At 41.3% G+C, this 12088-nt stretch overlaps 1 protein-coding gene across 2 annotated transcripts in view; it reads right to left on the minus strand.

The window, feature by feature from the left end:
• LOC310839092 (cholesterol transporter ABCA5-like) overlaps nucleotides 1-12088 on the minus strand; it is a 55189-nt gene that overhangs the window by 7090 nt on the left and 36011 nt on the right. For both annotated transcript variants that reach the window (XM_083727376.1, XM_083727375.1), the window contains exons 23-32: nucleotides 11647-11760; nucleotides 8718-8888; nucleotides 6356-6469; nucleotides 5869-6003; nucleotides 4162-4227; nucleotides 2431-2522; nucleotides 1500-1623; nucleotides 1036-1153; nucleotides 854-945; nucleotides 40-215 (exon numbers count right to left, since the gene is read on the minus strand). In XM_083727376.1, coding sequence (XP_083583502.1) covers nucleotides 40-215; nucleotides 854-945; nucleotides 1036-1153; nucleotides 1500-1623; nucleotides 2431-2522; nucleotides 4162-4227; nucleotides 5869-6003; nucleotides 6356-6469; nucleotides 8718-8888; nucleotides 11647-11760 — 1202 coding nt within the window. The remainder of the gene's footprint in view (nucleotides 1-39; nucleotides 216-853; nucleotides 946-1035; nucleotides 1154-1499; nucleotides 1624-2430; nucleotides 2523-4161; nucleotides 4228-5868; nucleotides 6004-6355; nucleotides 6470-8717; nucleotides 8889-11646; nucleotides 11761-12088) is intronic.

Below are 12088 nucleotides of genomic sequence, written 5' to 3' on the forward strand. Positions count from 1 at the left end.
TCTCTGAATGTAAACGAAGTGTTTAAAATATATATTTACCATTTTATGAATTCTTTCATGTTACTTTCACTCATTCCTTTGATAGCACCATAAATTTCAAAATGTTCCTGCAATGTAATATCAGGCCAAAGTGGATTTGTCTGTGGACAGTATCCCATAAATCTCATGGAACTATCCTTGTTACTTTCGCCTAAAGAATAATCTCCCATCAGCACCTGTGAATATACCAGTCCTTATTCAATATTTTTACATATAGTTTGCAGTTAACATGCAAAAAAGTTGATTGTATGGAAGGTTAATTTTTTTAAAAAATGACAAGAAATGCTCAGGTTTGGTTTTACTACATGATCACTCTTTTATATACCAGGAGCCATCTGAGATATAGCCTTCCTATGGGTAGTCACAACATCCCAGTGCCTATTTCTGAATCTAAGCCATATATCATATGAACGGAAAACCCATTGTACCCCCTCTAAAAGTGTTAGCTTTAGAAGCAAACATGAGTCTGTTCACAACTCTCAATCATGTATTTTAGTAGGTCTTGTGACCCCCCCCCCCCAGTTCATAGTTCTGAGATTATCTATGAAACCAAAAAGGAGTTAGGCACTGAAAATTCATATGCATGAACATTTCCAATAATGGGAACCCCACTCTTGCATGATCTTATTTGGGCATCTAGCTGAGGTTTAGGTATTTACATGCCAGCTGGAAAGAAATATCCAGAAAAGCGTATGGATCCTCAGTATGAAATAACATTTTTTACCCTCTGAAAAAAAAAAGGACTACAGCCTGAACTATGAAACTTGTTCTGGATGGAAGAGGGGGACACCAGCTTCAGGTTGCACTTGAATACCTGGCCTGAGGTTGGTTCTACTTCTCCCACCAACATATTAATCACTGTGCTCTTCCCAGCTCCATTGGGGCCTAGCAGTCCCATAATTTCTCCTGGAAAGAGAAAAGGCAAACACGTAAAATGTGCAGTTCTGTTTAATGAGATGGTGCATTTTATTTTCCCGACTTATTTTTACAACTAACCTTTTTTTACACAAAAAAAGACCTGATTGGTTGCCACCTTCTTGATTTTTCTTCCGCGAAGAAAATCTGTCCTTTCATCATAATCTTTATGTAAATTGCTGACCAAAATGGCCGGTTTCTAGTGAAACAAAAGATAGCAGAGCTTAATTAATAACACACATGGAAAACTAAACCAAGCTTTCTTGCTACGTGCACAAGTTGAAACAAGCCTGAGCAAAGCCACAACCTCACACGCTCACCTGTGCAGCCAGGAGAAGAATTTCATGGGCATTTACTTTCAATTCCCATAAACTAAGCGTGTCTTCTGCTAACCAGGGATTGTTAGTTAAACAAGGTGCATAACTCGTGATTTGGAAATTGTGCTTTTTGAAACAGACTATCACTATAAGAGAGGTAAGGCACATCACAAACAGGTCTTACAATACGACCAGGTGCCAGTGTCGATACTAAAGAGCAAGATTTACCTCCTCACAGCTCTGGCTCGTTGTCATCTCCTTAACCCTCAACCTCTCAGCCACAACATCTTCATCTTCATCCTCGTCAAACGGCACATCTGGCGATTTCCTGGCCTTCAGCTTCGCAGGAGTTCTGAAGTTAAGGAAATGCGAAATCTGCTCATTGGGACCTCTGAACAGATGGAACTAACAGAAATAATGCCATCAGGTAGACCTACATGAAACCATATTGATACTTCCCTGTCCAATGTGACCTTGTGACAGAATTGGCTAGAAAAACACCTAGTGAGATATTTTGCTAGATTGGTTGGGTGAATGAGAAGGTGGCAGCATTCACGCTGCAATCGCTGATAATATCCCATTTATCCCTGATTCAGTTTCTTATGTGCAACAATAAGAAGAATGCTCTTTCATTCAAGAATCGTCACATATTCAATCAGCTAAAGAAATGGTTGGACGATGGGTGGGTGTTCAGAGAAGCTGTGTGAAGGCTTTGTTTTCCTTCTCATTCTAAAGCTTATTGAAGTGCTTGACTTGGGAGAAAGTTCAAATGAACTCTCTGGTCTGATGGCTACAATATATTTGCCTGATCCACTAACTAGGAAAGCATACACACTATTCTGTGATATTTTAGTTTGCCTAATAAAGTAGCATCAGAAAGGATGTCAAAGACACAACTCTTAGATCGTGAACAGAAAAAGTTGTGGCATTGCAAGGATCCCAGGGCAAACTCTTGGACTCCAATTGCTTCACTAACGTCCCTAAAAGTATTGCCTATCTAAGTAATAACTCCAGCCCTCCCTTAAGCCCTAAACATCAGCAAGTGGTCACTTCTCCATGGACCAAGAGACTTTTAATGTGTATACTTTGTTGCAGTTCACTACTGACTAACACTGGTTTCGTGTAGTAATTTCAGTACCGTAAATAGAGGCATGCCAACCTGAAAAATGGGTCATTTCTCATTGATTTGCCGCCATATTTCACCTCAAGATAGCGTAGAAGGAAGAGCCAAATGACACATTGCAAGTAGGGCTAAAAGAGAAGAAAGGAATAAGCACATTAAAGAAAATGGATTTTCTACTTTGCAAAGGACCCTAGATGCATTCCCCCTCTTTGCACATTGCTCCACACTCTTCCCACAAAACAATGTAAGATAGAGCCAGTGTGGTGTAGTGGTTAGAGTGCTGGACTAGGACCTGGGAGTAAGATAAAGGTAAAAGGACTCCTGACCATTAGGTCCAGTTGTGGCCGACTCTGGGTTGTGGCGCTCATCTCGCTTTATTGGCCGAGGGAGCCGGCGTACAGCTACCGGATCATGTGGCCAGCATGACTAAGCCGCTTCTGGCGAACCAGAGCAGCGCACGGAAACACTGTTTACCTTCCCGCCATCTATTAATCTATTTGCACTTTGACGTGCTTTGGAACTGCTAGGTTGGCAGGAGCAGGGACAGAGCAACGGGAGCTCACCCCGTCGCGGGGATTCGAACCGCCGACCTTCTGATTGGTAAGTCCTAGGCTCTGTGGTTTAACCCACAGCACCACCCGCGTCCCAGCAGGACCTGGGAGACCAGGATTCAAATCCCCACTTGGCGTGAATCTCACTGGGTGACCTTAGGCCAGTCATTTCTTCTCAGCCTAACCTGCCTCACAGGGTTGTTGAGAGGATAAAAGGGGGGCAGTAAGTGTGTACGCCACCTTGAACTCTTTGAAGAAAAAGTAGAATATAAATACAATGATAAATAAAATATTATTTACTTTATGTATCACACTTTACATGAGGCACCACAAAGCAATATATACAATACAATTAGACTGATGGAGCATCTTAAGACCTTCATTACATTTCCCTTTCTGCACCAATCTGTCGGTTATCTCCACAACTATTTACTGTATTTTTCGCTCTATAAGTCACACTTTTTCCCCGCCTAAAATGGGGAAATGTGTGTGCGTCTTATGCAGCGAATGCAGACTGCGCAGCTATCGCTGAAGCCAGAAGAGCAAGAGGGATTGCTGCGCAGCGATCCCTCTTGCTGTTCTGGCTTCAGGGATAGCCGCGCAAAGCCTCTTCAACAACATTTGATTCAGAATCTTTTTTTTCTTTCTTGTTTTCCTCCTCTAAAAACTAGGTTCATCTTATGGTTGGGTGCATCTTATAGAGCGGAAAATATGGTATTTATTTAAGCAATTAGTAGGACGCCTGAACCCAGCTTATGTTACACATCCTTCAATATCATTTATATGCCACAGTGGTGGGAGGGTCAGGAACAGTACATCAAAAATGGAAGATCTTCAGCTAGTGTTAGAAGCAAGACTAGTTGCACCAGCATACACTTGCTATGTTTTAGCAAAATAACTCTAAAACAACCCTTTAAGCTCAGTTTAATGACCATGATTACTGCCATGTCTTCCCCATAGATCAGTGATGGAAAACCTTTGGCCCATGGATCAAACTTGACCGGCCAGGGGGTCAAATATGACCCAAGAGGCAGCTTTTTCCAAACCATGCTCACCTGTCCCACACCTTTTTGTAAACCGCTTCGAGGTTTTTTACATGCAAGTAGTATATACATTTTATGAAATAAAATAAAAACAATAACACCTTATCATTACATGTAAAAGTGTATCCAGACAACCCATCTCTTAAATTCTTAAGGGAAAATATGGTGCCTACCGCTATTGTTGAAACCAATAGCCTTTCTGTATTTCTTTCCATATTTCGACCAAGCTTCTCTGCTACCTAACAATATAGAAAATGTTTATTTCAATATTTCCTCCCTCATATTTCTACAGGTCATTCTGAGTTCATTTATATAATATTACCATTTAGAAAATGCTTTTACAATGCTTTTCGAAACAATTAATTTATTTGAATTATTTCTTCCGCAAACTGATTTTTGCAGGAAGCTCATCAAAAAACATACATTTTTACATCAAACAAACCTGCTTTTCCTTGTTTCAAAGAGAGCATCAAAATACAAGAAAAACAGTAGATTTTATTTAAATACAACTTAAATAAAAGCAATAACTATATAACTAGTTAACATAACATAACTAGATCAAAAAGGTGAGAATCAACACTTGGTACAATGCTTGAATGAATAGGCTGGTGTTGAAACTCCATCAGTGTTGGTACTACTTGCATCTGAGAGGGGAGGGCATTCCAAAGTCAGGGGTCACTACTGAGAACATCTATCTTGAACTGCCATCTAATACCGTATTTAGGCAAATCTAATTGTGTTTCCAAGCACAATTCAAAGTGCTGGTGTTGACCTTTAAAGTCCTAAACGGCCTCGGCCCAGTATACCTGAAGGAGCGTCTCCACCCCCATCGTTCTGCCCGGACGGTGAGGTCCAGTGCCGAGGGACTTCTGGCGGTTCCCTCATTGCGAGAAGCAAAGCTACAGGGAACCAGGCAGAGGGCCTTCTCGGTAGTGGCGCCCGCCCTGTGGAACGCCCTCCCATCAGATGTCAAAGCGATAAATAACTACCTGACATTCAGAAGACATCTTAAGGCAGTCCTGTTCAGGGACGTTTTTAATGTGTGATATTTTAGTGTATTTTTGGTTTCTATGGAAGCCGCCCAGAGTGGCTGGGGAAACTCAGCCAGATGGGCAGGGTACAAATAATTTATTTATTTATTTATTATTATTATTATTATTATTATTATTATTATTATTATTATTATTATTATTATAATGCACAATCGAATCTAAGGCGCACCTCAATTTTCAAAACCTTGAAACCAAAAAAGCATTTGCTAGCGAATGCAAATATGCCATCAAATCTATCGTGCACCCTAATTTTCACAGTGCAATTGGGCCAGAAAAGGTGTGCATTACATTCAAGTAAATATGGCACCTCTCATAATCCATGGTATTGTAAAGAAGATCAGTCTACTGCTGACTAGCAGAGGGTATACACTAGCTGGTTTGATTCAGAATTGTGTTTGACAAACCAAACTATTGCACTCCCTGTCCACCAAAATAAGAAAATAGCTTAAGTAATTCCAATACAGATGGAGGCCAACAGGGCTGGATGGAAGGACACCTCGACCCAATCCACACACATACCCCGAATCCCAACACAAAGTGGATTTCAATCTGAATTACCCTTTTATTGGAATACCCCTAAAATCAGATTGCTATATCAAATGCTATATATGAACAGCTGTTGTTTGCAAGAAATAACAACCTATTTCCCAACTTTCAAAATAGTTCAGTTTCCCGAGCCCAGCTATGGTTGCCCATAAGTCATGTAGTCTTAAGTCATGTAGTGAGTAATGTGGAATGAGATTTTAATCAAATGTATTGCCTCCTGCACACCAGACTTTTGAAACTACAGACAAAATTTATCACTGTTTCAGTTCACTGCTAACTTACCTCTGTTAGAGAAATGAGACACCCAATAAGAGGATATATTGGGATGAAGATAGAAAGGCACGTGTGAATTATAATTGCTATTGCGTACGACTGAATAAAAGCTACATCAATAACAATAACACAAATCAAGGCTACCTGAAAAGGGAAAAGAAATAAAGATAATTACAATAAAATTAGAGCACCATTTGATTTCTTTTTAGCCATCTTTAAAAAATGTTGTAGCATGCATTTTCACGTGGGCAACTGAAAAACCAGCTGTATAGATTGCTTTTGCTAAGAAAGTGAAACGTAATATCCAGAATAAAAGGAACAGTAAATAGTACCTAAGAGACAAATAATGAATCCTGTAAACTATACACTTGCAGAACTGAGCTACAACCCAAATGAAAAAAAGACATAATTATTTCTTAAATATAACAATCAATCAATTAAAATACTAAATTGCATTAACTAAGAAAGATGAATCAAGTACTACACTTTTACTTACTGTTGAAAAAATTAATGACCAAAATTCTTTGGTGTTTTGTATTGTTTTGAAGGTGAAAGAGACAACATAATGGAACAAAATTACCGATGGTACGTAGCCAATAAGGCACAAAACCTGCAGGGGGGGAATTAAATTTGAGTTATGCATAACATGAAAACACAACAAAATGATTAAGAACACAGAATACAATCTGTCACCTTTCCTGAGGGAAGGTGACTCAAGTTACAGAGCTCAATGTAGGCATGTTTCATATACCAGTGGCGTAGCGTGGGTTGTCAGCACCCGGGGCAAGGCAAGTAATTTGTGCCCCCTAACCCGTGGATTTGTGCCCCCTAACCCGTGGATTTGCGCCCCCTAACCCTAACCCCCAGATGTTGTGCCCGGTGCGGCCGGCCCCCCCTGCACCCCACACACTACGCCACTGTCATATACAGTGGTACCTCGGTATAAGAACAGTGCTGTTTACCAACAATTCGGTTTACGAAATCCGCAAAACTGGAAGTAGTGTCTGAGAACTTTACCTTGGTCTAAGAATGAAATCTGAATGGTGGAAGGGCACTGGCAGCAGGAGGCCTCATTAGGGAAAGCACGCCTCGGTTTAAGAACATTTTCGGTTTAAGAACGAACTTCCAGAATGGATGAAGTTCATAAAAGGAGGTACCACTGTACATATATCAGAACTTCCACACCCTACAGAGCTGGGTGTGTGGACTACAAATGGTCGTAGCCTGAATGCAGACTTCAGGAAGACTGGGGATCTATGTATGGGAGGCATACATGGGCCTCTTGTGGGTGGCAATGTCATGGGATGTAGAAGAGCAAAAAGTTAAGCACACCTGCAAAGGGGAGAAGGTAGATCTAATTAGGGTTCATGCTCTTAATTTTTGCCAGGTGAAAGTTTGTGCTTTACTTAGGGCTGCCTAAAAAGAATAAAGGGTTATATCCAACGTTAGTCATACTCAGAGCAGACCCACTGAAATCAATGAACTCAACTACAGTGGTGCCTCGCAAGACGAAATTAATTCGTTCCGCAAGTTTTTTCTTCTTGCGAGTTTTTCGTCTTGAGAAGCACGGTTTCCCATAGGAATGCATTGAAAATCAATCAATGCGTTCCTATGGAGACCGTCCGGGGACAGAGGGGAAGCGCCGCGCGGACCTGTCCCCGGACCTGTTTTAAAGCAAGGGGCAGCGGGGAGAAGATTGCTTCTCCCCGTTGCCTGCCCCGCAATCTCCGGGGACAGAGGGGAAGGCGCGCGCGTTGCTGCCCCTTGCTTCAAAAGAGGTCCGGGGACAGCGGGGAAGACAAAAACAAAAAAGGAAATACAAAGACTCCCTTAATTATTGCACATTGTTGAAAGTTCCTCACTACCTGCAGTGTGCTGTATTCATTTAAAGTGTTACCATCTGCTCCTATGCCAATTTAAAAGCCAAAAGGTTGATGGTTCTTTGGGTTAAAAGTAGAGCAGAAAAACATAAGTATACAGTGGTACCTTGGGTTACATATGCTTCAGGTTGCATACGCTTCAGGTTACAGACTCCGCTAACCCAGAAATAGTGATTCAGGCTAAGAACTTTGCTTCACGATGAAAACAGAAATCGTGCTCTGGCAGCGTGGCAGCAGCAGCAGGAGGCTCCATTAGCTAAAGTGGTGCTTCAGGTTAAGAACAGTTTCAGGTTAAGTATGGCCCTCTGGAACGAATTAAGTACTTAACCCGAGGTACCACTGTACTACATTATTTATTGCAGGATGTTTGAAATACACTTCAGTGAGTGCAGCATGTGAAATGGCAGGCAATGCCATTACACAGGCAATTTCTGCTTTATGTTCACTTTGCTGCTCTGTTGATTTTAGTAATTATGTGTCTTGTGTCTGGCTGTGCTCTGTAAGGTGCTTTGGGAACCTCCAAGTTGAATACGATGTTATTCTGCTTTTGTAATAAATAAAATAAAATGGTGCCGTGGGGAAGAATCTTTACTAGGGCTGAAGAATGGCAGATTTGCCATCACATCCGCAGTTCTGCCGGCTCCTGCCTACCTGGGCAGTTAATTTTTATTCTTTGTGGATGGCGCAGCAAAGAGTCCTGGATCAGGTTCCTCTAAGGGAAACAGACTGATTTTTGATCCAGTGGCTCCATCACTGGCCCTATTCTTCCATTGAAAGGTTCCAGGTATTCCTGCCAGCAGTAGTTTAGTAATTCCTGCCCACACCTTCAACAGGTGCAGTGGAGCTTTCCATGGCAACAGAGTTCCTTCCTGCCATAGGGAAATCTTTTCTGAATCCTACTGGATTTCTGTTGTTGAGGTGACGCCAATAAGGGGAGCAAAGAACGGATAAAAGTATCTGCAAGAAAACAAAACTTACCACAGCAAGAGCCTCCTCAGGGAAAAAAATAATTCCATGGTGAACTATGAACAAGATTCCGACCATCAGGAGGAGAATAATGTAATATAAAAGAATGTCAACTAGTGCTTGCCCACACCAGTATGCAGATGGATAAAGACCTGATAACTTAAGTTGAGTATAGGCTTTGATCTGCAAAGGTGCAAAAAATAAATGAAAATGCAGGTCAAATATGGGGAATGGCAGGAAATCCAGCAACTGTACTTTTGCTTTTGATAATATGATCTAGAATGAACTATTTAAAAAAAATACAGTACAAAACATTCTATGGGCTCACCCACACTTCTTGTACTTTATATATACGGGTCTGAGTAGCTTTGGCTTTGGCTTGCCACTTTCCCCAGGAAAACCCACTCTTCAGCATGAAATCAGATCAAATGGCAACCAGATTTTCGGCAGATCGCTATTTGTTCTGAATCGGTGCTAAACTGTGGGTTTTCCTGGAGGAAAGTGATGGGCAAATAGAAGTGTGATTGAGCCCTCGGCCACTAGCTTATCTGTAGGGCTGGGACATACGGTTTTCTAGAAGAAAAGCATTGAAACAAGACACCTCAAACACCCCTAACTGATAAATGAACCAAGATGGAGGAAGAAAATATCCTATTAAGAAAATTAAAATGATCTACAACTAGGGAGCAGCTCAAAGAAAAATACAGCAATGGCAGAGAGTCCTGCACACCAGGGAGTACTTACCTCCCAAAATTTCATGGGTGAAAATAGGGACATTCCTGTACAGGAGTGGGTAGGGCTAGGGGCGGAGTCCAGCAGCTCAGCTGTGTGGTTTGGCAGACAATAGCAGGGCCAACACAATCCAAGTCAAGTGCCACAAGGAGAAAGCAGGAACTAATATGCATGCAAGCAGGTGGCTCCAGCTGGCGAAAGCAGGGAGGCAAGCCACAGGCTACAAGGCAAATCAAATGCATAACACACACATACACACACACACACATATATATATATATATGCACTATATATATCATCTAGAGGACATTAGTCCTGTTTTACAGTGGGGCACAACAGTGAGTACCTAGCCCAAGATCAGTCACTGAAGGTAATATTAAATATTAAACATTAACAATAAAGGTAAAGGTAAAGGTACCCCTGCCCGTACGGGCCAGTCTTGCCAGACTCTGGGGTTGTGCGCCCATCTCACTCAAGAGGCCAGGGGCCAGCGCTGTCCGAAGACACTTCTGGGTCACATGGCCAGTGTGACATCGCTGCTCTGGCAAGCCAGAGCTGCACACGGAAACGCCGTTTACCTTCCCGCTAGAAAGCGGTCCCTATTTATCTACTTGCACCCGAGGGTGCTTTCGAACTGCTAGGTTGGCAGGCGCTGGGACCGAGCAACGGGAGCGCACCCTGCCGCGGGGATTCGAACCGCCGACATTTCGATCGGCAAGCCCTAGGCGCTGAGGCTTTTACCCACAGCGCCACCCGCGTCCCCAAACATTAACAATAGCAAGCAACAAATAAAGGTAATGCCTGCAGCCTCCCACCCAGAGACACTGGAATTAAGAAGCTTTATTTATTCTTTTTCATCCTATATGGCTGGCAGCACAACATGGGATCAATAGGCCATTGCCTGCACAGTCCTAGTTAGGAATATTGAGGTCAAATGCAATTAGATGATTTTTTTAAAAAGGATAAATGTAAGCAGCATTTAGCCAAATTATATACTCCCATTTAGACTCTGATGTTTTCTCTGAAGTAAATCCCGCATAACTCCATGTGGTTTACTCCCAAGTAAATGTAATGAATAAAGAGGTTGCAACCACAGTTACTAGAGCTGTGTTTTCAGAGAGCCAGAGGGTGGGATCCAAAAAGCCATTTGTGAAAAGAGAAAATGTTTGTTAACTTTTGTGGGAAAGCTAGCAGAAGACTTCTCAACAGTGTACACCACCACAATATATCAGGAGTTGTGTTATACTACAAGAAACATGGTGTGTAAGGAAGGTAAGGCTTTTGGATCCTTTCCATCTAAATAATTACTTTTATGCCAGTTTCTTTGTAAGTAGTGAAACAAGCAGTTATGTAAACATCTGCAGAGAATATATGAAAGTTTGGCTGGAAGTTTTTAAATTTGTGTTTGCTCTCTGAACTTAAGGTTTGGTCAACACAGGCATACATGGAGCAAAAAAAAGAAAAACAAGACACATAGAAAAGAAAAAGAAAAGAAACATAGTTGCATCATTAAAATTAAGAGAGCAGGTGTGGTTTTTTCCCCTGAGACTGAATAATGGGACAGTTTGGGTGGTAGTAGCAAATGCGTAGTTTGAGGAAGAAAAAGCAAAATGACTCTTGATGATTGGTAAAATGAAAGTTCACTAGAATGATCTGCAATTTCCACCTGAGTCCTAGTGTGGCAATGAATATGAACCAGAATATCCTGCTAATCAAACCCAATAAATAAGCTCTTTAGAATGCAGCATGACAACCAGCCCAAGTTATGACAGCATGGTATCAGTTAGCTGAACAATACTACAGTCATATCTCTGGTTATAGACGCTTCAGGTTTTGTTTTTTCAGGTTACGGTCTGCCAAAACCCGGAAGTACTGGAACTGGTTACTTCCGGGTTTTGGCAGTCACATCTGCGCAGAAGCGCCGAATTGCAACCCGCGCGATTGAACAGAGGAGTTATAAATATTGCTGCTATTTCCTTATTCTATTTGAACACTTTTACGTACAACCATATCTGCCCTGAATTGATTCACTACAATGTATGAAATCAGTTAAAATAAGTTATGATGCCAAATAGGTGGCAAGGGAATAACTATGGTGACTCCTGATTTTCCCTCTGAGGAATATGGTCTGAGGAATCACTGTGTTGAACCAATGTATAGGACATTTCACATTGCTTTTTTAAAAAAGTATGTTCTAATACAAAGTTACCCTATGGTTTTCTGCATTGTCCATGGAAAAATATGATGGCAATCCAGTTATTGTGACTCCTACTGTCAAAGCTTGAACAACCAGCACCATTATGAAACCTCTGTCAGTAATTTTCTGCAAAATAACAGATTGCAATGTTAGAATACAAAGGGAAAAACCCCAAGGTGAAATATAATTTTAAGGGTTTTTTTGGGAGGGGGGTGTCTAACCGTGGTTTGATAAATCAGTCTGTTTTTGCTATATTTAGTTTAAAGTTTTTTGCATTTTTAATTCTTTTGAAAGACAATACAATAAAAGTTTGAAAACTAATACTAATAAATAAATCTGTTTTGCAGCCTGACTAGAAGAAGAAGAAGAAGAAGAAGAAGAAGAATTTGGATTTGATATCCCGCCTTTCACTCCCTTTCAGGAGTCTCAAAGCGGCTAACATTCTCCTTTCCCT

This window comes from Podarcis gaigeae (assembly GCF_964106915.1).
Source record: "Podarcis gaigeae genome assembly, chromosome: 2".
In the NCBI taxonomy this organism is placed as follows: Eukaryota; Metazoa; Chordata; class Lepidosauria; order Squamata; family Lacertidae; genus Podarcis; species Podarcis gaigeae.